Here is a 27852-nt window from a genome sequence, read left to right on the forward strand (position 1 = left end):
AGAAGAGTGATGAGAGACAGACAAGAGAGAGGGAGTAAGGGAAGAGAGAGGGAGTAAGGGGAAGAGAGAGGGGGATGACAAACATGACAGATACACTGAGAGAAGAGAGAGAGAGAGAGAGACAAAAAAAAGAGAAGAGGAGGAGGAGAGAGGCAGAAGGGAGTGAGAAAGAGGAGGAGAGGAATACAGAAGCAAAGAGAAAAATAGAAGAGAGAAAAAGGAATGTCCCCTTGCTACATTAAATGATATTGTCTCTGCAGCCCTGGGCTCACCATGCAGAGCAGTCAGGAATTCAGGAGTTAGCCCCTCGTAAAGACCTCTTCACCCCAACACCCTGTTCAAGTTTCTCTCCTGTTAAAAAAAAATCCTTCTTCTAGCATTGTGACTGCCTATGGCCCCTGGTCTGAGCATTGATTACTTTATCTTATGATAACTGATGGACAGATGATTCACTTACTTAGACAAATGTATTTGTTGTAAGTCGCTTTGGATAAAGCCGTCTGCTAAATGCCCTAAATGTAAATGTAAATGCATTCAGCAGTGGCTCGCTCTGCCAAATACTGTCCCAATGCTCCTGACTGTTCTGGCCCCTCTCTGCCAAATACTGTTCCAATGCTCCTGGCTGCTCTGGCCCCTCTCTGCCAAATACTGTTCCAATGCTCCTCCCTGCTTTGGCCCCTCTCTGCCAAATACTGTCCCAATGCTCCTCCCTGCTTTGGCTGTTAGCCACAGTTCACACCTCCCCTCCCATCAACTACACACTGGGAGGCAGCCTGTCAACCTTCTAGCCCATCTATCTACCCTGCAAATACCTGCTCTCCTTTTCTCTCCTCTTCTCTCCTGTCCTCCCGTCTCTTCTCTTCCCTTCTCCTCTCCTCCCTTCTCCTCCCCTCCCCTCCCCTCTCCTTTCCTCTCCTCTCCTCTCCTCTCCTCTCCTCCCCTCTCTTCTCCTCCCCTCCCCTCCCCTCTCCTCTCCTGTCCTCTTCTCTTCTCTTCTCTCCTCTCCTCCCTACACAATCATCAGTAAATACTGCTGCTGTCTCCACAACAACATAATCAACAAAGCTGTCGGAATCCAATCAGGAGAAGTGTGTGTGTGTGTGTGTGTGCATGCGTGCGTGTGTGTATGTGTCTAAAGCAGCTGTAGGAGAGTGCTTTGATCTGGTGATTGCATTGACAGGTTAACAGGGCAGAAGGTCTGGCCTTTAGTGAGTGAGGTCACCAACGCTACGCTAGCTTGCCAGCTCTCTGCTGATCCCAGGCTGAGCCAGCACCATCTGAGGCCCACTCCCTGTAATGGCTGCTGTTTTACATTTTTACATGAACATTTTTGACATTTAGCAGACACTTTTATCCAAAGCGACTTACAACAAGTACATTTGTCTAAAGTAAGTATGTGAACTGCTGTGTCTATGGTGGCTGAGTTAGGAGAGCACCAACCAGCCAGCCAATGGAGAGCCATTGTCAGAGCAGAGGTCGTCTATGGAGTGGATGACACACACACGTGCATCCACACACGTACCCGGGCACACACACACACCCTCACAACACACACACACACACACACACACACACACACACACACACACACACTCCCACACAGATGTACTCGTGCATCATGAAAGCCAATGTCCTGCCCAACACGACGACCATACTCTTGTTAGCCTAAGCTGACAAGAGCTCTGTCAGTGGGAGACATCCAATGTGGCCTCCAGCCTCAGTGGAGAACACCAGCAAGGGTGTGATGTGGTAATGACACCATCAGTCTGAAATCATTTACCACCTCTAGCCCATTTACTACTTTTTACTACTGGCCCCTCCCTCTTTGGAACACTCTCACAAGCCGCATTAAAGAATCCGGAACACTCTCCTCCGTCAGAGAATGCCTCAATGACCCGTCTTTTTAAACTCGCTTTTAGTCTTTAACTATTTGTATTGCAGTTTTCACAGATTGTACTTTCGTTTGACTTTTTATGTGTCTATCTATTCTGAGAGTACTGAGAAAAGCACCATGAAATATGTATATTATTACCTCTTCTGTTCCTGAATACAGTCATTGGCCACTGACTGGCAGAATGACTCGGTAATTGACTGAAAGCTTTTTTCCAAAGCTATTTACAGTTCCACACATTCAGCCCTCACTCCAACCAAGTGAGTCACACGAACCAGAGAGCCTTAAAGTGCTACACACACCAGGGGAGACTGTGATTAGGGGGTAGAAATCGGCCTCCGATTTCCACCTCCACCAGCCTCCCCTGGAACACACGGTGCTTTTAGGAAGCCTAAATGCCTCCCATGTTAAAGTAGAAAATATCATGTTTAAATAGATCATCCCATTCACTTCTGACTGTGGAGGACGAGCCCTGATTGAATCCTTATGTATCATGTGCGGCAAGTGTGGATTGTTAAAAATGATAACAGTCGTGGTAGGAAGACTCGGCTCACTATCTGGCAGCCGGGCGCCACGGCTCTGGGAGATGAGATTGCTTGTTGTTGAAGAACAGCCAACCGGTCAGATTACGCCCGTTGACGTGAAAAAGGACCAAAGAGACGGCACATTCTTGGCCGGTGGTGGACGCCCAGATTAAAGCAGTAGCGGGAGCCAATGGGAGCGTTTGTTGTTGTTGGTGAGCTGCAGAGCCACACAGATTAGCGATAATCCTGTTGAGCGGTGTGTGGGAGGCTCACTGAGCTCCTCTCTCTCTCTCTCTCTCTCTCTCTCTCTCTCTCTTTATCTCACTCTTGCTCTCACTCCTCTTTCGCTTGTCTCTCTGCCCCCATCCTCCTGTTTTTTTGTTTTGGTGTTTACCTGATCCTCTCTCTCCACATTCTGTGTACAAACTCTTTAAACATTGACCAATTATTCAACAGATTCAGCCAATGATAATCCTACAACAGTGGATTTCCCAGAACCAATCACTAGTGAATCCCCCAGGCCTGCATGTGTTAGGCAGTAAAGGGCTATCCCCTATCCCTCTCTCCCCTCTCTCCTCCTCTCTCCCCCGTCTCACCTCTCTCCCCCACTCTCCTCCTCTCTCACCTTCTCTCCCATCTCTCTTCCCCTCTCCCTCTCACCCCCCTCTCTCCCCCTCTCCCCTCTCTCCCCCACTCCCCTCCTCTCTCACCTTCTCTCCCATCTCTCTTCCCATCTCTCCTCCCCTCTCCCCCCTCTCTCTCCCTCTCACCCCCCTCTCTCCCCCTCTCCCCTCTCTCCCCCACTCCCCTCCTCTCTCACCTTCTCTCCCATCTCTCTTCCCCTCTCTCCTCCCCTCTCCCCCCTCTCTCCCTCTCTCCCCCCTATCCCCCCTCTCCCCCCCCCCCTCTCACAGAGGGATTAGGGAACGGGAGAGAGTCTGTGTGGGCCGGGGGCCATTCTACCGCCCATCCACTCCCTCCCTCTCTCCCACCCCATGTCTGGGTACTGGATAATCCCTGGTGTTATGTGCATTCCTCCAGATTAGGTAACAGAATTGGGCTATGTCACTATAATCTCTGGGATGTTGACCTGCAGGTGGGGGACTCTAGCCTTGTCAGTGAAGGCCTGAGAGAATGTCCAAAATGAACAATTACCTTCAAACACCTGGTTAAAAAAATGTGTCTCACTTAAATGTCTACACATGCCATAGTGGGTTAGGGTTAGGGTTAGGGTTAGGGTCAGGGTTAGGGTTAGGGTCAGGGTTAGGGTTAATCTCTCTTCTTCTACCTCTTGTGTGCAAATCACAATGATCACTGGGAAGGTATGCTTGCCACCACGCTTTGTTATTCAGACTAGTGTGTACTTGACATTTAACACAGGACTGCACATCTCCGTACTTGGTGTACGCTCCAGAGTGAGCGCCATAACGTATTCTGGACCACAGCCTCTGTCTCTCTCTAGACTGTAGACTCGTCCTGAGTCCTGCCAGCGCCAGTCAGCACCCTTACCAACGAAGAGGGCAGTTGTGCAACTGTGCTGTAGAGAGAGCCATCCGGGGAGCTGATAATGCAGTAGCTGAAGCATTTTGGAGCCAAAATGGCTGCCTCAGTGGAAATCAGAGGAGATCTGAGGAAGCAATGGATGTGAACATACTTGTATTGATGTTGTTGTTGAGCTTTTGCTGACAGTGCTCATAGCCCACCATTAGACACAGCACCGAGAGAGCAGGGGAGGCTGTTGGAGGTTTTGATACCGTTATTTATTATTCCGTTCCATGCATTACAATGAGCCTGTCCTCTGATTCCCACGTCCACCAGCCTCCCCTGCTGTAGGTCTAGTACGGCATTCCACTGAAGAGCTCTCCTTGGTCCTGAAAGCAGCCTCTGGGGAGAGCAAAGCCCCTGCATACACAGCTACAGTATTCAGACACCCAAACGCATCTGTGGAACCAGATCTCAACACTGGCATGATTGAATGATCAGACGTCAGATCGTCTCACTTCTGTTTCTTCCCAGTGTGTGTATGTGTGTGTGTGTGTGTGTGTGTGTGTGCGTGCATGCGTGTGTGTGTGTGTGTGTGTGCGTGCTTGCATGCGTGTGTGCGTGCGTGTGTGTGTGCTTGCATGCGTGTGAGTGTGTGTGTGCGAGTGTGTGTGTGTGTGTGTGTGTGTGTGTAAGATCCCTGCCAAGATCTCTTTATTGAATGATGAATAATCTGTGTTTGTTTATCTGGTGCCTGCCCTCTCCCCTCACCATAATCACGTTTCATGGATGCCACCGCTTCAGCGCGTCCAACAATGACTGCCTCTCCCCGCCTGGCCACTCTAAATGATCGTTTATTGGTTCGGATGAAAGCCATCCCTTTTTAATCTAGTTCTGACAGCTTCCTCTATATTAGAAAGACACTCACTTCATTAGCTGCAGCTTGCTTGCTTCCTGGAGACCCTGAGATGTGTCGACAGAGGGAGTCGTGTGTTTTATCTTCGATTGATAGAACATTCTGGCTTGGTGGCCCAGAACACAGATGAATAAACCTGCTCCTGGACTAGGAAGCACTCTGCCTTGGTGGCCCAGAACACAGATTAATAAACCTACTCCCACTCCAGGCTTCACCTGGTCCGGGAAACAAGCCCTGGATTGTTAACGGTTGATGGCCTTATGATTATCTGTGGTTTCAATAGGGTTCTGTACGTGAACATGTATGTAGATACAATCTTGGAGAGCACAATACATAGTGAAGGTGGGCAGTCTCTTAAGCGCTGGTCTGGGGTCAGTCGTTCCCACCACGATCCAGGTCCTCCTTATAAGAACTGAAATGAGAACCTGGGCTTGGACCAGCTCTTCATTGCAACTTCCAACACCTCCACCTCCCCCTGAGTGTGGGCCTCTGCCTCCCCAGCTGGCTGGCTCTGTGTTGGGCAGCAGAGGCTACTCTGGGACAGCATGGCCTGCTGGTGATGTGCTAATTAAACACACAGGAGGACCGAGGGAAGGAGGGAGGGATGGAGAGGGGGAAAGAGAGAGGGAGAGGTAGAAAAATGGAGAGGGATAGTGAGCATAGACAGAGAGGGAGAAAGATGGGGAGAGAGAGAGAGAGAGAGAGAGAGAGAGAGAAAGAAGAAGGGGGATGGGTATATTTATGACACCTCTCATCTTCCTCACCATCCAATGGCAATAAACAACCCAGGCCCCAGCACGCAAATCAGAGCCCAGTAGGACATAATTGACAGGTGTGGGGCCCGCCCGCTTCCAGAAAACACACTGGGAGACATTTTGTGTGTGTGTGTGAGGGGGAAGGGAGAGAGAGAGAGAGGGGGAGAGAGAGGGGGAAGGGAGAGAGAGAGAGAGGGGGAGAGAGAGGGGGAAGGGAGAGAGAGATGAAGAGAGAGAGAGAGGGGGGGAGAGAGGGAAAGAGAGGGGGAGTGAAAGAGAGAGAGACAGAGAGAGAGAGAGAGAAGGAGAGAGACAGGGTGAGAGACAAGGGGGGAGGGTTTTGACAACCTCCAGTTAGCGGTCACGCTCTGTATGGTTCAGCCTCCTGTTTATCATGTGTCTAACCGAGCTGTGATTGGCTGTCATTGTCCCTGAGTCAAACACTAATTGACACACTGGAACGACAACGAGGAGGTGCGTTGTCTGAGGACGGCACTGTGTTTCACAGACCGCGGATGGAGGACAAATATCAAACTCTGAACAGTGTTCTACTGTCGGCTGTAGGAGGAGGCTGACTGATTGTTTGCTCATGATTCCCAGTGCATCTCACCACCTCTGCAATTATTATCTCCGCCTCACACACACACACACACACACACACACACACACACACACACACACTCACACACTCACACACTCACACATTAAAATCAAAGCCTGTCATATCGAACACGCATTAACATAAGGCTGAGCTCAGGGAAGAATGATGAGAGCTATGCTGTCGTTCTGAGCAAAGCCACGACTCTGTGACACACACCAGCTGTGCTAGCATTTGAGTTTTTGGATCGAATAGATTTTCTGAGCAATTTCATCTGCGTGTTCTTTCATGCGTCTCCAGAATTGTATCTCGGCGACGTGGCGTAATTTGATGCTGTTCATTTCATATGTGGGCAAATAAAAGTCGTCACATTCAGGAGGTATTTTGAGAGATGAGGTGAGGTCTCGATGGGAAGACTGAAAGTAAGAAACGTACATAAGCTGACATTGTCATACGATTATTATGACAGCCTTGTGTTATATAAGCATAATAACGGTATATGTTTATTATGACAGCCTTGTGTTATATAAGCATAATAACGGTATATGCTTTAAAACAGAGCTCTCAAGTGAAGTGTTTCTTGTTGACACTTTCATAAGGTCTTTCACCTACGGCCTCCCCCACCCCCCACCCCCATCTTTCTCTTCTTATTCTCCTCTCTCTCTCTCTCTCTCTCTCTCTCTCTCTCTCTCTCTCTCTCTCTCTCTCTCTCTCTCTCTCTCTCTAGCTTTAATCTCTGTAGTGCAAAGCCAATGATAGCATTGAGGGTCAGGGAACAATTGGACGCAAACATGCATGGCCATGTGGCAACAGATTACAGGCCCTGTAGAGAGCGTGTGTGTGTGTGTGTGTGTGAGAGAGAGAGTGTATGTGTGCGTGTGTGTGAGAGAGAGGAAGGGAACAGGGAGAAAGAGATGTGGGAGTGGTTCCCGTAAACACAATGTAAAGAGAGAAGAGGGAGGGTGAGAGAGAAAGAGAGAAAGAGAGAGAGAGGGAGAGAAAGCAAGAGAGAGAGAGAGAGATCGTGAGAGAGCAAGTCAGAGAGAGAGAGAGAGAGAGAGAGAGAGAGAGAGAGCACACAAGGGAACGAAGGAGAGAGAGCGAGCAAGCGAGAGAGGGAGGGAAGGAGGGAGGGAGGGAGAGAGCGAGCTGGGGGAGATAGAGTCATCATGAACAATACAGTGCACCAGAGAGGAGGCGTGGCAGTAGTGTGATCAGGAAGCCCCCGGTGACGTCAGTGCAGCTGGAGGGGGAGAACAGAATGCATGCTGGGAGGCTCTGCTAGCCGGCATGCCATTCATCTTGCCAAGACTGCAGCAGTAAACATCTGAACAGGCACTCCGGAACTCATCACGGCCATTCTGTAGCACAACATCTGAACAGGCACTCCGGAACTCATCACGGCCATTCTGTAGCACCACTTGACACCAAGCATTGTCTCCCGTGTCACCACGTAACCATGGCCCACTCGAGCGTCGTCCTCGAAATAACGTCGATAAACGTATTCCATTGACGTTATGAAATTGTACAATACTTGTGAAGAATTATGACGAAAAATGTGCTGAAAGGTTTCAATATCCCTGGTGGTGAATATCCCTGAGCAATTAAAGAGAAGATAGAGCTAACTTCACATCAAAGACCCTTAACTGTACTTCAGGCAGCACTGTTTAATGACCACAGCTGATATGAAACCTAATTAATGTTCAGACAGTCAGAAGATTGAGTGTAAAGATTTGATCGCCACAGTGGTTTGGCCGATCCTGACAATCATACTAACCGCATCCCCAAAGGGACTAATAACAGGGTTGTTAAGAGCAGAGCTAGGTTAACTTCAGCCCAGGCTGTAGTTTCAAGTTTCAAGTTTCAAGTTTATTTGTTATTTGTCTCAGACACGAGTGCAGGGAGTAAAATTCTTGGGCTCGGTTCCGTGACAATGCAACATACAAAATACAAATAATACAAATACGCAGTAGATACAAATACGCAGACCCTACACTGTGCTGCAACAGAGCCTTAGTGGGTTCACCTTTGATTGAGCAACAACAATCAAACAACAACCGAGGCCCATTGCAATCAAGGCCATTAGGACTACAATCGAGGCCATTTGGACTACAATCAAGGCCACCATAGGTGGCAAACAACAACCGCCAAACTAAAAAAAATTTGTATACACCAGGTGGAACACATTCTACTTTCACTTCCTACATGAAAGGCCAGATAACTAACCAGGTGACAACACTGACAAAAATGTAATTGCAGCCTATAGAAACAAACTGCATCCATCTGGAAAATGATATTTCAAATGTCCAAATGATGCACAATTCATTGTGTAAGTAACCAGAGAAACGTGACACCAACACCCATAAAAGGGAAGCGTTCCTATACTAGCTCCGCCAATGGCAGAAGCTAAAACACTGAGGCCTAGTCCAATGGGTGTTGTGTGCAACTATTGGCACAGGGCAGTATCTGTGATGTATTCAAGTCACCTTAGTGTGAAATGTTGCTGAATCACGCACTGCTCCGCTGTCTACGACTGAGGGGAACTGGGATCAATAATTCAAACGGATGCATTATCCAAATATCAATAGAAGAAGACTATACGTGATTTTGTAGTGAAAACCTAAAGAAACATGTTTTTGTTATGATATTTTTCATTCAGAGTCAGGTGACGATGGCCTAACAGACAGCCACCTATTGCTCAGTGTTGAGAAGGTGCAGTTTAGCACTAACAGATGGGTCGTGAGTGGTACTAGAAGGGTTCAAAGCTCAGAGACACTCTCTCGCCCTCTCTCCTCTCTCCCCTTCTCTCTCCCCCTCTCTCTCGGTAATTTCGCAAGGTCATACTGCAGCGTAGAGGATTCCATCCCAGGAGAAGTGCGGTGTATCTATGATAGGCATCGTGGACGTTCACTTTCACTATGGGACTAAGATGTAATTATGTCAGACACCGGACAGACATCTACACCGCCTAAACCCATATGCGCAAATCACTGAATGTCAGATAGAAAAACACCAAAGCTCTGTTCGAGTTTGTGTAGACTACTATGCAAGGTTGGTGAGCGACAAAATGGCAGCCTTGTTCTAAGAAACAACCACACCACACATGAAGCATTCTTGCTGGAATTGTCCGTTCACAAGGTGTCAACTGACCACACACAGTACAGACCCGGCCTGGGTCTCCAATGCTCTATGCGCACTGAGCGCAAGGTTCAAGAACGCGCAAGAGCATAGCTTCAGTGTGTAGCACTCGACAATTATATCCGTATGTCATGTCATGTAATGTAATGTAATCTTAAAAACATAGTATACACAAAGTATACACAAAGTATTTGGAATGTCAAGGGAAATACTTAATTGATTGAAAACACTATGGGATTGGAGAGTAGATACGTGTCCTGTGTCATGGCATGAAATAGCATGATAGGAGAATTAGAATTAAAAGGACAATAATTATTGGAATTTATAACAAACATGGACATTTGGCAATGGCGTTATAATAGTGATGCATTTGAAACAATATTAAGCGTCCATTTTGCTTTGCTGTTCTCCAATTGCATACTGCAGCAATTAGCCAGTGGACTTTACTAGAACGGATTTATGTAACAAAATAATCTGTTTAGAATCCCTCATGGCTATTCTCGAGGAGGAGGGGCGGCTGATTTCAAGGCAGAAATTGCAGCAACCCATCTTAATTTAAGACATTCGATATCATTTAGAAGTAATCCAATGATTCTCAATGCCTGCAGGTAAACCAGGAGGGATTGGGGGATGGGGCTGGGTAGGTGTGTGAGAGCGATTGCAGCCGAGGCTTTAATAACAGAGAGATGCATTTGCGCACAGAAACACAAAACCACTTACTTCCCCACGAAGTTCTCCAACACCGAGCTTTTCCCTGCACTCTGCCCACCGACCACAGCGATCTGAGGCAGGTCCAAATTGGCATTTTGACCGATGGCCGAGAAGGCATCTTGCATTTTATTCACAAGAGGAATCAAATCTTCCATCCCCTGGTTCCCCATGACTGCAAGGGAATAGGTTGCTCCTTATCAGAAATGAACGAATTGAGGGAAAGCGTTCTCTCTTGAGCCGGAGCGCTTGTCCCCCCGTATCACCCTACCGTTTTCAGGGTGTTGAAATGTTTGGAATTCGCCGTCTATTTTATTTTTGCCTGCACCCTCATTGATTACGCGTTCCCGGTATCCCTTCTACGCAGAACGCTTCTACTCTCCTCCCTCTCCTCTACAGCTATGCTCAGCTCTATCGCGCAGCGATGATCTCTCTCTCTCCCATCGGCTACACCGGGAGATCCCTGTAGTGACGCCCATGCACCACACAGCGGCATAGTAGGCCCATATGAACAGAGCTGCGGCTAGACACCAGTGTGCACTGGTCCCTGTTGTATTTCACGCAAGACAATAATGGCATGCATTTCTAAACTTTAGGATGTTATGATTGGACATATATCAACAATCTTTAGATAAATTGCATCGTTGTTTATCATCATGTTGAATGATGATAGGCTGTGTTCGGTCCTTTCGGGACAGTGAGTGTTGATCTGTCCATGGTGCTGAATCGGTTAATCGGCGCCATGTGCAGTTTAGCCTCCCAGGCGACGAGAGGCGCAGATTGCGGCGTCGCCGCGTAAAAACCGGTAGCTAGAAGGTGCGCACAACCAACGCAACAGGCTACAATGCAGACCGTTGCCAGCTCAGTACAGTAGCTTACTTCCAATAATACTTTCAAAGGGGTTCTCTCTTGAAAAGTAGGTCACGCTGTGAATAAATGCATCTATTTAATGAATGTGGCATTGATTACAAATCGTATATAATGGCAGCGTTTGAGTTGAGATGTAACGAGCACGCTAGCTGTTCTTTAGGCTAAGCTAACAACTCAACGTAGCTTGCTTTCTCGCCGCTGCTAACGCAGACAGCCCTCTTGTCTCTGTGCCCGGTTACATTGTTCGCTAGCGTGCTTAGCTTAGCTGGCTTTTGTGGAAGCGAGTAGCAAACACATTTAGCATAGCCGGGGGGGCATTTTAAGTTTCAAAGAGATGTGGTCACTTGACAATCGATCGTTGAATATTGCAAGTCGCTAAATAGAGCTAGCCGAGTATGGTGTAGCTATTCGTAGGAGCACCAACGACGTCGTCAGCCGGAGTCGTAGCTGTAAGATCGCGAATTGTTGTTTTAGCTAAGAGATGTGCATCATGCAAGTCAGCATCATCGCTGCATAAGAGGTTTAATTTGGATCAGATTATCAAACGCTTTTGTTTTTTTCCCCTCAGTTGAGGAGGTCGTGTCAACAACAACAACAACCGGCTAATTTGCAAACACCACGGATACGTAAACGACAATAACCGCACGCCGGGATGTTTAATCCACACCACCATCACCACCAGCAGCAGCAGCAACAACAACAACAACAGTTTCATCAGCACCTGCGGCAGCTTCAGCAACTATTCCAGCAGCAGCCGCCTCCACCGCCGCCGCCCCCTCCACCACCGCCTCAACCGCCACCATCGCACCATGTACCCCATCATCACCATCAAGGAGGACGGTGAGTTTGAACTCGAGGTCGGGGATCAACGGGCCTACTGCTGTGAATGCAGTGGTCTGTTTGATATTTAGCGGTGGTCAGCTGCCACAGTGGTTGTAGCCTATTCATATGAATGCTCAATATGTTGTGTTAATGATCAAACACACACTATTTGACAACTTTACTTTGAAATCCTTTTCGCAAGTTCATAGCACATATTGACAACCCTGCCTGTTCCACTTTGTTGAATAGGCCCATGCCTGTACCAAATCAGGCCCAGCCTCCTCCCCGCATGGTTAACCTGTGTCAGGCCACCCAGACCACCATCCTGGCTCCCAACCCAATGCTACAGGGAGCCCTGCTGATGCAACAGATGCAGGGTAAGAGAGGCTGAACAGGAGAGGCTGGTGGAGGTAGAAATCGGAGGACATGGCATTGTAATGCATGGAATGGAACAAGGAACGGTTTCAAACACGTGTTTGATACCTTTCCTCGTTCCGTGCAATATTCGTCCTCGTGCAATATTCCTGTTATATATGACGGGATCACCCCATCACCAAACAAAAGCAATTTTCACCTTACCTTTCCTCCCCTCCCCTCCCTCCTCCTCCTCCACCTCCCCTCCCTCCTCCTCCTCCTCCTCCACCTCTACTCCTCCCTTCCTCTCTCCTCCCTTCCCTCCTCCTCCACCTCCCTTCCTCTCTCCTCCCTTCCCTCCTCCTCCACCTCCCCTCCCCTCCCCTCCTCATCTCCTCCCTCCTTGCCCCTCCTAGCTGGCAGTATGCGGGGCTTTGCGATGGGCGGACAGCAGTTCTCCCAGTTCTTCTCCGCGCAGGCGAGGTCCTCTCTCCTGGGGCCTGTTCCTATGGGAGTGGCTATCAAGACCCCCCACATGGGCTACCCTGCCAGACACTACCACCCGCATGCGCGCTACTACAACAACAACACCGCCGCCGCCGCCAACAACAACGTAACTACAACTTTATTGACCTATGAAGAAACAGGAAGCCTGTGTACCAGGGGAGGGTGGTGGAGGGAGAAGTCTCATTGTAATACGTTAGTTTTGTTGTTGAACGATCTTGTATAAAGCACATTACACTGCATGATGGGGTGTAATCACATGGTCCAAGACTCTTGTCGATGGTCGAGAGAACAGTCGCTGTCATGTCTCCTCCCCTCTGTACAGGATTATGCCTCGCGGCAGCCAGACAGGAAGAGGGAGAGTGAGCAGAGAGCTACGGGGGCCCCGGAGGGACAAGCTGCAGCGAGCAGTAGCACAGGGGAGGCCAACGGCAAGGCTGTCAAAGGTAGGAGGAGGAGCGCAGAGACGTGTACAGTGCGTGTGTGTTTGAAGTGTGTATGTGAGTGCGTGTTTGAGGTGTGTATGTGAGTGCGTGTTTGAAGTGTGTGTACTGTGTTGCACGCGTGCGTTTGTGTTTTGAAGTGTGTGTGCGGGGGGGGGGGGGGGGTGTTTAGGTAGTCGGTCTTTGGTACAGTAGAGCGTCACATCTCCTTGTGTTACCATCTCCCCACAGATGGAGGCGTGGGAGGGCCAGATGGAGCCTCCCAGCCCGCAGGACCGGCGCCGGAGGAGCCCACCCCAAAGAAGGCCCGGACGGAGGGGTAAATGGAACTACTCTGAGGAACAAGGACTCGAGAATGAACTTGATATCACAATGTTGAGATGACTGAACGATGAGACCCGTCTGATTTTGACGGACACTTATGAAACTTTCCATCCCGCTCTCTCTGTCTCTCTCTCTCTCTCTCTCTATCTATCCCTTCTTCTTCTCCTTCTTCTTCACAAACAAGCTCCCTGCCTCTCACTGACTCTGGGACTTCCACTCCCCCCACCCCACCCTGTCACACACACACACACACACACACAATGCACTGAGAGTGTAATTTATATTTATTTACAATTATTCTAATTGATAGTGTACATGCCCCATACCCATTTCACAGCCTCTAGCCTCATTGCCACTTAGCCTCGCATAGCCTACAAAATGTATTGTTTTATTGTTCTATTTTGTAAATTTTTTGCTTATATATCGTTTTTTATATAGTTTTTTATGTCCCATGCACCAACCTCACCAAGTCAATTTCCTGTATGTGCGAATATACTTGGCCAAACAAAAGAATTCTGATTCTATCTGCCCCCCCCCCCCCCCCCCTCAGGTCAGGAGAGCCAAGTGAGCAGCCTCCAGAAGCAGACGTGATCCTGATTGAAGAGTGTAAGAGTCCAGCTGAGGATGACCAGACAGAAGGTGAGGCAGAAAGAGACAGAGAGAGGGGGGGGGGTTCATTTAATCTCCTGTATCCTTTCACTGCCTATTCTGCTTTGGCGATTGATGTTAACATTTGTATTTATAGAATTTAATAGAAATGAGGTGAGAGAGCGAGGGGAAGAGAGGGAAAGTGAGGGGGAGTGAGAGAGAGAGAGAGATCTCATGTCCTGTTATATCATACCACCATTCTGACGAGATGCATCACCAACTCCACTTTTGGAGCTTCATAGTCTCTTGATTTGAAATCATCAAGTGCGGCCAGCTCCCTTACCCAACACCCCCAAAACACTCCCAAAACACTCCCAAAACACTCCCAAAACACTCCCACAGCAACAAGAGCTTCAGTTGAGGTTTTTCCTCTAGTGGCTGTATTGAACTAGTCCTGCCAATCTCTCATCTGTCCCCTGACACACACCCCCTCTCTCTCTCTCTCTCTCCACCCTCCCTCCCCCTCTTCCCGACCAGACTGTGTCATCCTGGAGGAGGGAGCGAGCACTGCGGGACCAGAGGCAGCTGTGGCCATGGAGGAGGGGGGGGGGAGCACGGCAGGACCAGAGGCGGCTGAGGCGCTGGAGGAGGGGGGGGTCACCGCTGGACCGGAGGCCGCCGTGGCCCTGGAGGAGAGCAGAGCGGGCGAGGTGAGCGGAGGCTTCTGGGACACCGGAAGACTTTTTTTTTTATATACATATATATGTTTTTTTTTAGGGCATATCTGCTTTATTGGGATAGAGACAGTAGAGATTGACAGGAAGGATGGGAGAGAGAGAGAGAGAGGAGGGATGACATGCAAGATAGGAAGCTTGCGATTACGTGGTAAACGCATTAGTGTGCTACGCCACTAAGCGCCCCGACACTGGAAGACTTAAGAGAAGATTGTTGCCGCAAGTTTTTAGTTTTTACTTTGTGTTGTGAGGAGACTTAGTCAGGATTCTCCCCAAGGAACGGAAGAGCAGCTCTGCGCCACGCTGTGAACCTGGCAGCGCCACTCTGTTCATATTTCAAATGTAACTGTACATTTAGTAATGATAGAATCACTGTCTTTGATCGTCAACGACATCGTTTTTCAAAACGAAACCGAAAGCGCTACAACGTTCCTCAGTGAAGTCAGCGTTTCAGCTGTTTTTTTTTTTTTTTTTGTTGCGCATTTTGACATGAATAAACACAAGTCGGGTTTTGATAATGCAACCCAGCGCCACGAAAACCCCGGGGAGAACCCTGCTTAGTGGTAAGGAGCGGCTGAGAATGCAGGATATTGTTATCACATCATCTGATGAGTGTGGATTTTTTTTAATCTTGTGTTGAGCGCTACCAGAATGACTGGTGGTTCTAACATTGTTCAACACTTTTTCAGCCACACCCATTGCTTAAAAAAATTTACATTTACATTTATGGCATTTAGCAGATGCCTTTATCCAAAGTGACTTACAACAAATACATTTGTTTAAGTAAGTGAATCATCTATCCAACAGTCATCATAAGACAAAGTAATCAATGCTCACACACAACAATGCCGGAAGGCATTTTTTAAAATTTATTTATTTATTTTAAATTATTTATTGACAGGAGAGAACTTGTACAGGGGGGAAGAGGTCTCAAGGGTTACGGTTAGTACAGGGGGGGTAGTGGAGGTGAAGAGGTCTTTAGGAAGGACTATTAAGGTGCATAAAAGCAATCATACAGCCATGCAATCTCCATAGACAAACATTGGCGGTAGAATGGGTCATTCTGAAGAGCTCAGTGACTTTCAACGTGGCACTGTGATAGGATGCCAACATCAGTGCCCGACCTCACTAATGCTCTTGTGGAATGAATGGGAGCAAATCCCCGCAGCCATGTTCCAGAATCGAGTGGAAAGCCTTCCCAGAGGAGTGGAGGCTGTTATAGCAGCAAAGGGGGGACTAACTCCATATTAATGCCCACGGTTTTGGAATGAGATGTTCAACAAGCACATATGGGTGTGATGTTCGGGTGTCCACATACTTTTGGCTGTGTAGTGTACCTCTGTGTAAAGCTCAATAGACACCTGGTTGAGGGTATTGTAGGTGCAATGGTGAGAATTAAAGCAATAACATCTCTCCTGGACATCTCTCCTGGACATCTCTCCTGGACATCTCTCCTGGACATCTCTCCTACGATATTAAAAGTACATACTCAATACTTATATTTGGTCCCCTCTGTGTGTGTGAGCAGGTCCAGGCTGGGGTGTCTGCCCTGCCAGCCTCTGTCCAGCTGGGGGGTGAGAGCCAGTGTACCCCCGCCACATCCCTGGAGGACGGCACGGCAGAGGAAACTCCGAGGGCAGGGCCAGGGGGGTCAGAGGAGGGCAGGGAGGGGGGCAGGGAGGGGGCCGCAGAGGCCGTCAACAAGTTCTACTGCTACATCTGCAATATCACCTGTCACAACCAGCAGGTAAGAGTGTGTGCATGCACACACACACACACACACACTCACTTAGGGGGTAGAGAATGTGCTGCTGTATGGACTCTGATCTTTTTAGATGATGCCACTTTCAGGTTTCTGATTAACCTTTCCGCCCTCTTTCTCTTTCATCTGTCTCTCTCATCTCTCCTCTCTCCCCTCCCCTCTTTCATCTCTCTCTCTCCCCCCCGTCCCCCCTTTCATCTCTCTCTCCTTCGTCTCCCCCCCCATCCCCCCCTCTCTCTCTCCTCTCTCTGTAGAACTTCCAGAGTCACATGAATGGTCTGATCCACCAGCAGAGGATGATGGAGATTCAACACATGAGTAACGCCTGTCTGGTGACCCTACTGCCCCGCGTACAGGAGTCTCTACAGGGAGGACGCAGGGACGGGTCAGTCACACACACACACACACACACACACACACACACACACACACACAAATACATATATTTACAAGAGCTACAGAGACAGATAAGTGTGTGTGTGTCGTGTCGTGTCGTGTCACAGAGAGAAGAGACCGGGCCTGCAGCGCTGGTGTGCCACCTGCCAAACCCATTTCACCTGCACCGTCAAGGACCACCGCAGGACCAAGGAACACAAGGTGAATGTCCCCAGCGCTGTCACTCCCCCTCCCACACCTGCATCCCTCCTCTGTCACACCAACACACGGGACCCCCGGCGCCGGAATACCCCGGCAACGTTAACCAGCTCAACGCCACTGACAAGCTAGCCATCAGATGGCGCGGGCGGTGAGGGGGGAGGTATTTCAGTTTGAGGAGAGAGTTTACCATCTCAACCCCCCTGTCGACAGTGAGAACAGCACGAATAGGGTTAGCCCTAACCCTAACCCTAACCCTAGCCCTAAGCCTAACCCTAACCCTAGCCCTAACCCTAACCCTAACTGGTTCAGACAAGCAAACAGCACATTATTAACCTCACATGCCATAGCCCTGACCACAAACTCATCTATCCCAGCATCTATCTTTCTGTCTATCTATCTATCTATCTATCTATCTATCTATCTATCTATCTGTCTATGTATCATATCTATCTGTCTATCTATCTATCTGTCTATGTATCATATCTATCTGTCTATCTATCTATCTGTCTATCTGTCTGTCTATCTGTCTATCTATCTATCTATCTATCTGTCTGTCTGTCTGTCTGTCTTTAAACCTTTTCCGCAACCAAAATAATACTTTGGAAGCCCACAAAGTTTCTTCTGGAACTTATTTTTCTCGTTTAGAATCGTTCATCTGATTTCAACATCTCTTTGGAGTGTAGCAGGTAGTTTTGAGAGGGTGCTGATGTTGTCCCTGCCCCCCCCCCTCCCTCTAGGTGGCCTGCCGGACCTCCAGCCCCTCCTGCACCGTCTGCAAGAAGAACTTCAAGACCGCCCGTCTGTTCCTGGAGCACATGCAGACAACGGAGCACAAGCAGAGAGTCGACAAGGTGTGTGTGTGTGTGTGTGTGTGTGTGTGTGTGTGTGTGTGTGTGTGTATGTGTGTGTCCTTTCACTAACCAATCTCTCCTCCTCTCTCTGCAGCTCCGGGAAGAGGGTGGACCAGAGGCACACATGGCAGACCTGGTTACCATGGACGCAGATAACTACTTTGTTGATGAGGAAGAGGAGGAGGACGATGAGGAAGAGGAGGGGGAGGAGGGGAGGGAAGATAGCGGGCAAGGCCGCTCCCATGGACAGGTTAGGCTTGTTGTCTGTCATCTCTCTCTCTCTCTCTGTCTGTCTCTCTCTCTCTCTTTTTCTGTCTCTCTCTCTCTGTTTCTCCCATTCTTTCTCTCCTCTGCTCATTTGCTCTCTGTCACTCATATACACACAAACACACACACACACACACACACAGCCTGTGTAGTCAAACTGTCGCCTCGCTTACAGGAGTCTCTACAGGGAGTGCGCAGGGATGGGTCTGACACACACACACACACACACATCCATCCATCCATTCCCTCATTTTGATGGCCCCAAATCAACATACCTCCATTTCTAGCAGTGTTTGGTATTGTTCTGTCTGTATGTATTTGGTCACACGTCTCCTGTGCCCTGCAGGAGGGGTGGCACCCTCAGACGCAGGTGTCCCTGGAGGACCTGGAGGACCACCAGGAGTATGACCCCGACACTGTGTATGGTGAGTGGCCCACCACCAGGGGGCAAGCTTTCACCACACCACAACCAATTAGTGCCATTTCTAACACAAATGAATACCACTCAAATAACCACACAATACTCACACAACGAATCTCACAACGGCAACATTCTAAATCAGTCATTTGAGTGCACACACAAGATGGTGATGGATTGCGTTTGAATAATTGATTGCATTTATATAGTGGTTTCTAGACACCCAAAGAGCTCATCACTACCAATGTACACTCACTCAGTACTTTATTAGGAACACCTGTACACCTTCTCATGGTGGAGGTGGTGTAATGGTGTGGGGAATGTTTTCTTGGCACACTTTGTGCCCGTTAATACCGATCAATCATCGCTTGAATGCCAACAGCCTATTTGAGTATTGTTGCTGACCATGTGCATCCCTTCTTGGCCACAATTTACCCATCTTCTAATGCCTACTTCCAGCACAATAATGCACCATGTCACAAAGCAAAAGTCGTCTCAAACTGGTTTCATGAACATGACAATAAGTTCTGTGTTCTTCAGTGGCCTTCCCAGTCACCGGATCTGAATCCAATAGAATACCTTTGGGATGTGGTAGAACGGGAGATTCACAGCTTGAAAGTGCACCTGAAAAATCTGCAGGAATTGCATGATGCAATCATGTCATCATGGACCAGAATCTCAAAGGAATGTTTCCAACATCTTGGAAATCAATGCCACAAAGAATTGAGGCTGTTTTGAGAGCAAAGGGAGGCCCTACCCAGTATTAGTATAGTGTTCCTAATAAAGGGAGGCCCTACCCAGTATTAGTATAGTGTTCCTAATAAAAGGAGGCCCTACCCAGTATTAGTATAGTGTTCCTAATAAAGTGCTCAGTGAGTGTATAGCACCCACTAAAAAAGACATTAAACATGCAACATATACATGGATTTATTATTTATGATGATTTCATCATGTCTCATTTAACATCCTCCATCGTGTTGTAAATGGTCTTCTCTGTACTCCTCTCCTCTCCCCATCTCTCCTCTCCCCATCTCTCCCCTCCCCCTCTCCTCTCCCCATCTCCTCTCCCCATCTCTCCCCTCCCCCTCTCCTCTCCCCATTTCTCCCCTCCCCATCTCTCCCCTCCCCTTTCCCCATCTCTCCCCTCCCCTCTCCCCATTTCTCCTCTCTCCATCTCTCCCCTCCCCTCTCCTTTCCATCTCTCCCCTCCCCCTCTCCTCTCCCCATTTCTCCTCTCTCCATCTCTCCCCTCCCCTCTCCTCTCCATCTCTCCCCTCCCCTCCCCTCCCCTCTCCTCTCCTCTCTCCATCTCTCCTCCCCCCCTCTCCCCTCCCCTCTCTCCTCTCCTCTCCATCTCTCCTCTCCCCTCTCCTCCCCTCCCCTCCCCTCCCCTCTCCTAGGCTCCAGCTTTGTGGTGCCAGCAGCTGGCTTCCTGTGTCGTCTCTGTCACCAGTTCTACCACTTTGAGTCGTCAGCCCGACACTCCCACTGCAAGTCCCTCAAACACTTTGAGAACGTCAAGGTTGGTGGGAAGAAACGTTCTGTTTACTGTTGCTGTTATCGCCCCTTTGATCTATCATCTATCAATTTATTTTTGTGTGTGTCCATTAGCCCTCAATTCAATGTTGATGGGTGTGAAATATCTGTAAAGTTTCAGTCATTTGCTGTTAGCTAAATACTACGTGTCTGGTCTGTGTCTCCCCTCACAGAAGTACAGGGCCTTGCTCAGCCAGAAGGATGGAGCAGGGGAACCCACAGGATCCCTCGCAACCAGAGCGCTACCCTCCTCTACGGGTCGAGAGGTGACCCTGGACGCAGACGCGGAGCGACGTGACGTCGACCAGGACCACAAGACGCCGGTGCCGACGGTGCCGATGGTGGAAGATCACGCCTCCAGCATGGAGTCCCCCCCTCTCCTACTTCCCAAAGTCTCCCTCGCCAGGCTGAAGCCCGCCAAGCCCAGCCCTGACCCCGAGGGGGGGGGGCGCCTACCGGCTCTAACCTCACCCCCCCTAGTGGACCCCCCTGGCACCAGCGTTGACTCCCACCCCAGCACATCCAGCCACACCCAGGACCCAGAGAGGGAGACCACCCCCCTACAGGAGACCCAGACCCAGGCGTCCCAGGCCTCCCCAGACCAGCAGATCCCAGCAGAGATAAAAGAGGACCCGGCCTCCAACCCAGACTCAGTCACGGGAGAGGCGGAGGAAGAGGAGGGGGAGGAAGAGGACGAGGTGGCGGTCGCTGCAGCAGCTGCTCCGGCCCCCGCCAAGGCTAAAGCAGCACCCAAGAGGAGGTCAGGAAGGGCGGCACGGAAACGCTGACGGAAAGCGGGAGAGGAGAGAGATAAAGAGACGGAGATGATGATGAAGGAGAAAGAGATGATAACCAGGACAATGGCTACCCTAGCACAGGGTACATTAGTTTGGGGACAGGGTCCCTTCCACCCCCCTCTCTTCTATAGAACCAATAGACTGAGGTGAAACCCAGGACCAGGGCACCCTCCCAGCCCCTTGGTCCTCCAACCCACACCTCCGAAGGGTTCGCTGGTAGATTTCGGAACAACACCACAACCACAGTTACTGTACGTTTAGATCCAGTTGTATTTTTGATGGGCATTCACTGAAGAGGAGAGAACTATGGGGAATTGTTGACAAGTTAGGGTCATAAAGTGTTAAAAGGGTGGGGGGAAGTGGAAATGACGGTCCATTACAGCACAACCACCTTGTCTTGTTTTAAGCTAGCCAGCTAGTTAGCTCCATAACACACACAGTACTGAGTCCTACAGGCCATAGGAGGTATAGCATTTTCCACAAGGCTAACACAAAAACTCAAACTTCTAGTGAGACTTAGAATGTACTGTAGTTGGCTCCAAGGGACCGGATGGAGCATTTTTAGCAGGAAACTATTAACCTGACTATTTTGAGGGAGGGGAGGGGGGGGGGGGGATTGAAAAGTAAAACAGTACTTTTGGTTTGAATGTTGAGTAATTGTTGATGATGAAGAACCTTGATATGATCCTAGCGTTGTTGAAGTGCTAACTGTCTTTTTATTGTTGTGTAGACATTTCTTTCTGCTCTGGAGATTTCTTGAGATTTATTAAAGCAGGCAGGGGAGGGGATTGGTCAGAGGGAGGGTTCCAAGAGGGAAAAAAGCCCAACGGATTGGCCTGTTCCTGCTCAGAGGAGCCCTGAGTTGCTTTCTGATTGGCCCAGAGCTGCTGCTTCCCCTGCATCACTCTTACTACTGAAGACACTTCTAACTGAATCTCTAATACTGCTTTTGTCATGACTGGACTAGGAACTAGGAAAACCAGTAGCAGTTCTGCAAAGGTAGGGAAGCCTCTGCTGCTTTTAGTGAGCCTTAGAATGTAGCTGCTTTTTACAGCAACTCTGATGTTATTGATCGTTGTCACACTCAGTGCAGCTTAAAGGTGCAGTCTGCAACTTAAATTTCCCTGAAGGCAACTGTGAGTTTAAGGTTACTACCGTACAAATATTTGGCCCAGATAAACGGTTATATTCTCCCAAGATCCTCCACCTCCAACGGTTTACCAACAGTTGCAGGTTTCAGTGCTTTTAACTTGAAATGAGTTACAGATTGCACCTTCTCAGTCCTTAGACCGCAAAACTGTCCATACGTGTTTCAGATAGGAAGGAAAGCATTGGCCTCGACCAGATCATCCTCTTTGCCATAGTTTGTTCTCAGCGAGGACAAACATTTTTATGCAAAGTTCAGTGTTCACACCTTCTCATTCTCCTGAGTTAGGACTCGATCTTCATGTACAACGACTAGTTGATATTTTCATCGGTGATGTATGGAGTCATGTTTTTTTTTTTTTTTTTTTTTTTTAAATAATATATTCACTGATAATGTCTATCATTGTCTTTCATTTCCCTGGAGTGAAAACGAGCAGTCATCCTCATGTTTCCCACCTTTAGAAGTTGCATTGTTGTTTTCACGTTCCCTTGTGCTTTAACACACTGGGCTTGAATCACGGTTAGGGCGGAATCCTAACTCCAGATCCGGACGCGTAGCTCAATGGGAAATTTTCACAACGATGAGTTAGGATTGGACCCTTTATGACCAGGGGCGATGCCATCCCTCTACCTGAATACAGGGCATGTTTCTTTTGAAGTGATCAAGTTATGTATCGCCCCTTTATTTCTCTCTATCCTCTTTAAAGTAACATGAAGGGAAATGTAGTTTATCTTCATGCTTCTCTCTCGGTAAATAGCCAGTGGTTGTAGTTCAATTGACTGTGCTGAGGACAGCGTTAAGGTGTCCAGTACTGTAAGATGATGAAAACGAGTTAATTCTCTATGGTGGTCGTCTTGTATATCTGGCTCTTTGTCCCACTGGATAATTATGAAAGAACCAGGGAAAGGATGGAAACAATAACATTTCAAACAAAACTGTACGTTTCTTAATGTATTTTTATTCAACAAAAATGACAAAACCAAGATGAACAAACAATGAGTGATGTTTTTTAGCAGCTGGAAGTTTCATGTATTTTTTCTGTATTGGGGGTCGTTTTAATTTATAATAAAAAAATATTTGGCATTGCCTCACTGATTATTGCATCTATTTCATGTTCGATGTTAATCTTCAATGTTTTTTTTAAGAGCTAGTTCTTATGAATTGTGTTTCAACAGTCACTCTGATACTAACACGTTCACTATATACATATACAGTACAAGGAAAACTGAAAATAGAAACTAAACAGACAACACATCACAGTCTCTTACTGCACATTACATAAGAAAAAACGTATAGATATGATTTACACACGATTGCTCTGAATATTGCATCATCACTGGTGTCAATGAGCTCACTCTGCATGCTTTCCACCTAGACTGTACAAGGAAGGGAGGAATACCATCTGTCACAGGAGAAGTTGAGGATAGCATGTATAGCCTACAAGTAGCACATACATTGGTATACATTGTCTGTGTTGACTGTGTTAGTAAGCCCACAGAACTAGTTGCTAAGTTAGTTTAGCCAGAGACTTTCTAAATGTTCTGTTTCTTTGAAAGAGGCTTAGGTTTAACCCATATATAATGACTGAAACATGGAGGGAGTCAGCTTCAGGCTCATCTTTAACACAGCAGGAACCGTGTTGAAACAGCTGACAATGGACGGAAGCTACACAGGAGAGAACACACAAGGGTAGACGCATTGTCTTACCACAGGTGTCGTCATTCTAGCAAGACCTACTTCGCCTGAACTACAGCTTTATTTGATTTATCCAGGTTAGTCTCATTGAGATCAAATACATTTTTCAATAGAGACCTGGAGCTGGTGGACAGAGTCAGATGCTCATATAGTTACAGAGCAGTGGAAGGATAAATCAGAGGACAGGCTCATTATATTACAATGACCCGTCCTCTTTTTTTATACCTCCACCAGCCTCAGCTGATACAGAGGTGGAATGTTGTTGAGGATTTGTATGAGAAGAGGTCCAGTACAGTAAGTCCATCTACGTCTCCCCCCCCACCCCCGTCCCCGTCCACCCTCACACAGACTCTCCTCCCTGCTCCGCTGGTGCTGAGGGGTCCTGGTCCTGGTCTGGAGGCGGTGGCTGCTCCCCTGCACCACTCAGCTGGGCCCTAAACTCCTCTCTGGTCTGCCGGTTGGACTCCAAAAGTTCATGTAGTTTGCCATTCAGAGAATCATTGCGATCCTCCAGGTCATCCAAGCAGGAGTTGATTTGATCCAGCATGGTGTTGATGGCTGCATACTCTGCCAAAGGAGGAATGAGATAAGAGAACAAAGATGATGTAAATGAATAGTCTGTGTTTAAATTGACATTAGTAATCACATTTGACAGGCTGGCAGCTTTACAGGCCACAAGGCTGAAATTAACTGTATGCATGCAAATTGAATATTTTCTGAATGAGTTAAATCTCCGAGGACACACACACACACACACACAACTACTTCTGAATAACATCTTGTTGCACAGTTTAAATTGATTGAAAAGACAAGGTAAAGTAACAAGTTAGCGGATATTGGGTGCTGGTGTCACTCTCAGTGAGAGACTAAAGGTAATCTTCCAGATTGCATCTATAACGATGAGCTACATACCTTCCTCGCTGAATTCGTCTTCATCGTCGATGATACCATCATTAATTGAAATGTTGGGATCTCCATTTGGTCCAGACATATTGTTGACGTTGAATGATCTTCAAAAGTTACAATGAATCAGACGGATGAGTAAGCTGGCTAGCTAGCTCTGTAACTGTGGTTGTAGTTATCAACAGCCGATGACTTGTATTGCATTACTATTATTTTTCATCAGCACATTTCTCAAATACTTTTGGATTGCTGCTGAAATCGCAGAGTAGTCAAATACAGCATAGCAGGACTCGATCGCTCAATTGCATTTTGTTTGATATGTAACACTGCCACGGTCAGCTGACTGAGGACAATATTGGAATAGGCTGCCCAAGGCGATGCCTTAACGCAATATCCAAATACATATTTATTTACACTTAAGAAAAAAAATTCATTTAGAATTAAAATTCCATACACTTGTAATAACTAGAAAACAGACATCCATGCATATAGATTAACAAAAAATGCATAGCTATGACGAACAATTTACAGTGCAGGCAGTTGCGTAGTCCAATAATCAGTTCATCATGTGATGGGGTGGAAGATCTGTGCGATATCTGTGATATCTTTGTTAAAACCTCTGAGCTTCCCAATGTTTTCAATAAGAACATGCTTAATGCAAACTGGTCGACATTATCTTGACAGATAAACCATATGTGTTTATTTTTTTGGTTTGTCTCTGTCAACTGCCACCAGAGAATGCACATTGCTGTCCTGAACAACAGACGGCGCTAAATGATCAGATGAAACAGCAGAAAATAAAACATCTGCGCACGGTCCCACGTGGTGGATCCCACTACCAGCAGAAGGAGGGGGGAAGCTTGCAAATTTAAATAACCTTAGCCTATTTATTTACTATTTCTAGGCCATGGAGGACCTTCCTGCAGAAATCAAAGCGTTCCTTCTGAATCACCCATTTCTTCAACTTACGGACGATGGTAAAAGGGTTAGTTCACTAGCTTATGATGAGCTTTCCCTCAATGTTTTTCGCAAAATAACGAGCTAGCTAGCTGTAACAGCTAATGACAGCTGCACTGTTCAAAATGGTCTTTGATTTGGCGTCCGAATGATGTGAACTACCTAGGTTATGTTTGTGTTGGCTTATATCAAGTGAATGCGTCTGATTTCCTGCCCTTTTTCTCACCCCCTTTGCTTTGCTGCAGGTCAAATGCACGCTCAATCAACATGACTTCCCATGCAATCTAACAGAGCTCCAGAACTTCACTAAAGCGAAGAAATATCAGAAACTTAGCGCTGATGCACAGTTCGACTACAGCCAATATGAGCCGCATCTGGTGCCTAGTACGAAACAACCGTAAGTAAACCAATGTATCCATAGACCAGTACAATGTTATTATGAACCGCAGGTATTCTAGCATCAAGTCTGGATGTTTTCATCAGGTCTGCTTTCAATGCACCCATCCGTGCTTGCATGAAATTCTGAATAGCTATAATTTCCATCAAAGTTCAAATCTCTTCTCTTAAAATGTAAACCCTACTACTGATTAATTTAAAACAACCTTTTTTTACGCTCTATTTTTTTCGCTAGCATGATCGCTATCAAATGATCTCTCTCTCTCTCTCTCTCTCTCTCTCTCTCTCTCTCTCTCAAGGACAGATTGTTATGCATCTGAATGGTCGACATGTCAATGTAACTTATTAATATCTGGTTTACAGAAACCATTTCTTCTGCAAGCTGACCCTCCGACACCTCAACCGGCTGCCACACCATGTCCTGCGGCATGTAAACGGGACACGGTTCAAGCGGGCGCTCGAGAAATGTCAGTACATTACGTTTTACTGTCCTTCTCTCCACCTGTTGTAGCAGTTGTGTTACAACAGTTTATGTATGATTTTATGCCGCTTATCCTCTTCGAAGGGTCTTCTTCCACTTCAATTGTTGATGGAGAGGGTGTCATACCAGAGATGTTCTTCTTTGATAGTGGCTTTGGAAAGATACTACACTTTCATCTTACTGATATAAGAGACTGCACATGCTGTCCATCAGATATCTATGGTTTTTCAATAGATTGTATTATTTTACCCACCTGTATACAGTATAACATATTGGCTACATTAATCTCTGCCCTAGATGAGGAGTGTATGAAGCAGGGGGTGGCGTATGTTCCTGCCGCCCTCCAAAAGAAGAAGCCCAGAGACAGAGGATCAGAGGAGGGCGAACGGGGGCGCCACGCCAAGCGAGGGAGCGCGATGTGGGTCCCCGCTGACAGTGACGAGGCGGGCAGCGATTCAGAGGACAGCATGAGTGACCTCTACCCTAGTCAGTACTAAGTACCTCTCGTCATTCAGCCTGTAACACACAAGTAGTTATGGTGACTGACTGGGTTTGAACCTCGGTCTCAAAAAGCACTACAAGACTGTGTTAGCCTGCTGAGCTTAAGCCTGATGCCTCAGCTTGTCCTGACACTGACTGAACCACCTCTGTTGCGGATGTCTCTTGTGTTTGTTTATGTGTTGTGGTTCTGTTAATATTTGTAGTAATGGCAAGTAAGGGTTTTTGGAAAGTAAAGAAGGTTTCTCTCTCTACAGCGACATTATTCTCATTGAAAAGCCCTGCGAAGGAGGACGAGGAGGAGGAGGAGGATGACTTTCAAACTGATGGTGATGAAGATGAGAAGATGGAGGTTGAACAGGCACCAGCTGTGCCACAGAAGCGCAAGAAGGTCAGCAGGCTTCACACCTACTGCACTGTTACTCTAGTCATATGAAATGAAATGATATTCCAGCAAACAGGTTTTGCGTGTCAAGTCTGTGCATGAATAGAGTGTTATATGATCCGTTTGATTGTTTCCTTGTTTGTTGTGTACTCTCATGACGTGTAACACCCCTGGCCCAGCTTATGTGTTGATGTTCTACAGCTGAAAATAGTAAAGGAGCGCTTCGCCTATTTTGAACCAGTGTCGACATATTTTAAAACAGTGACTTTTTTTTCTGCAGTCAAAAAGATTGGAAGAAAAGGTCCTGACGGAATTATACTATCTCTATCCCCTACAGGTTCAGGGAGATGGCTTCAAGAAGAAGTTCAAGAATCACCACGGGAAAAGAAAAGGTTTTAAGAAGAGTGGAAAAGTTACAAATGGAAAATAAAGAATCATATATTTCTCTGTGTTATGCTGTCATTCTTAGATATGGTTGATGTAATTGTCATTACTGTGATTCATTTGTGAA

General features: G+C 47.5%; 4 protein-coding genes across 5 annotated transcripts in view; 2 read left to right on the plus strand and 2 right to left on the minus strand.

Annotated features, from left to right (window-relative positions):
* Positions 1-10185, minus strand: part of dnm1a (dynamin 1a) — a gene marked incomplete at both ends in the record, with an annotated part of 48249 nt that extends 38064 nt beyond the window's left edge. Inside the window, one exon of the mRNA XM_083669969.1 lies at positions 10025-10185. Coding sequence (XP_083526095.1) covers positions 10025-10185 — 161 coding nt within the window. The remainder of the gene's footprint in view (positions 1-10024) is intronic.
* Positions 10186-10833: 648 nt separating this feature from the next.
* Positions 10834-23114, plus strand: ciz1a (cdkn1a interacting zinc finger protein 1a). The gene is made up of 16 exons (XM_083669527.1): positions 10834-10928; positions 11451-11722; positions 11954-12081; positions 12475-12671; positions 12888-13008; positions 13237-13324; positions 13880-13968; positions 14455-14627; positions 16180-16398; positions 16668-16798; positions 16917-17010; positions 17748-17861; positions 17956-18111; positions 18475-18553; positions 19947-20068; positions 20256-23114. Exons 2-16 carry the CDS (start codon positions 11535-11537, stop codon positions 20868-20870), a joined length of 2514 nt encoding a protein of 837 aa, XP_083525653.1. The 5' UTR covers positions 10834-10928; positions 11451-11534; the 3' UTR covers positions 20871-23114.
* bbln (bublin coiled coil protein) lies at positions 22965-24950 on the minus strand. Its single transcript, XM_083669528.1, has 2 exons — positions 24634-24950; positions 22965-24288 (listed from the first exon to the last, which is right to left on the minus strand). The coding sequence occupies exons 1-2, from the start codon at positions 24710-24712 to the stop codon at positions 24062-24064; spliced, it is 306 nt and encodes a 101-aa protein (XP_083525654.1). The 5' UTR covers positions 24713-24950; the 3' UTR covers positions 22965-24061.
* Positions 24951-25270: 320 nt separating this feature from the next.
* On the plus strand, positions 25271-27785 carry surf2 (surfeit 2). Of its 2 annotated transcripts, none has more exons than XM_083670857.1 (6): positions 25271-25601; positions 25827-25978; positions 26341-26444; positions 26756-26944; positions 27214-27347; positions 27679-27785. In XM_083670857.1, exons 1-6 carry the CDS (start codon positions 25599-25601, stop codon positions 27769-27771), a joined length of 675 nt encoding a protein of 224 aa, XP_083526983.1. In that variant the 5' UTR covers positions 25271-25598; the 3' UTR covers positions 27772-27785. The 2 variants fall into 2 exon arrangements, with proteins under 2 accessions (XP_083526983.1, XP_083526982.1); XM_083670856.1 differs by having other exon boundaries at positions 25273-25609.
* The last annotated feature ends 67 nt before the right edge of the window (positions 27786-27852 follow it).

This window comes from Argentina silus (assembly GCF_951799395.1).
Source record: "Argentina silus genome assembly, chromosome: 5".
Lineage (NCBI taxonomy): Eukaryota > Metazoa > Chordata > Actinopteri > Argentiniformes > Argentinidae > Argentina > Argentina silus.

Coding starts and splice junctions, on each gene's coding strand:
- ciz1a (XM_083669527.1), top strand. CDS start 11,535: ATGTTTAATCCACACCACCATCACCACCAGCAGCAGCAGCAACAACAA. Junction 14,628..16,179: donor AGGAGAGCAGAGCGGGCGAG/GTGAGCGGAGGC, acceptor GTGTGTGAGCAG/GTCCAGGCTGGGGTGTCTGC. Junction 20,069..20,255: donor AACACTTTGAGAACGTCAAG/GTTGGTGGGAAG, acceptor CTCCCCTCACAG/AAGTACAGGGCCTTGCTCAG.
- bbln (XM_083669528.1), bottom strand. CDS start 24,712: ATGTCTGGACCAAATGGAGATCCCAACATTTCAATTAATGATGGTATC. Junction 24,289..24,633: donor AGACGAATTCAGCGAGGAAG/GTATGTAGCTCA, acceptor CTCCTTTGGCAG/AGTATGCAGCCATCAACACC.
- surf2 (XM_083670856.1), top strand. CDS start 25,532: ATGGAGGACCTTCCTGCAGAAATCAAAGCGTTCCTTCTGAATCACCCA. Junction 26,445..26,755: donor CAAGCGGGCGCTCGAGAAAT/GTCAGTACATTA, acceptor TCTCTGCCCTAG/ATGAGGAGTGTATGAAGCAG. Junction 26,945..27,213: donor CATGAGTGACCTCTACCCTA/GTCAGTACTAAG, acceptor CTCTCTCTACAG/CGACATTATTCTCATTGAAA.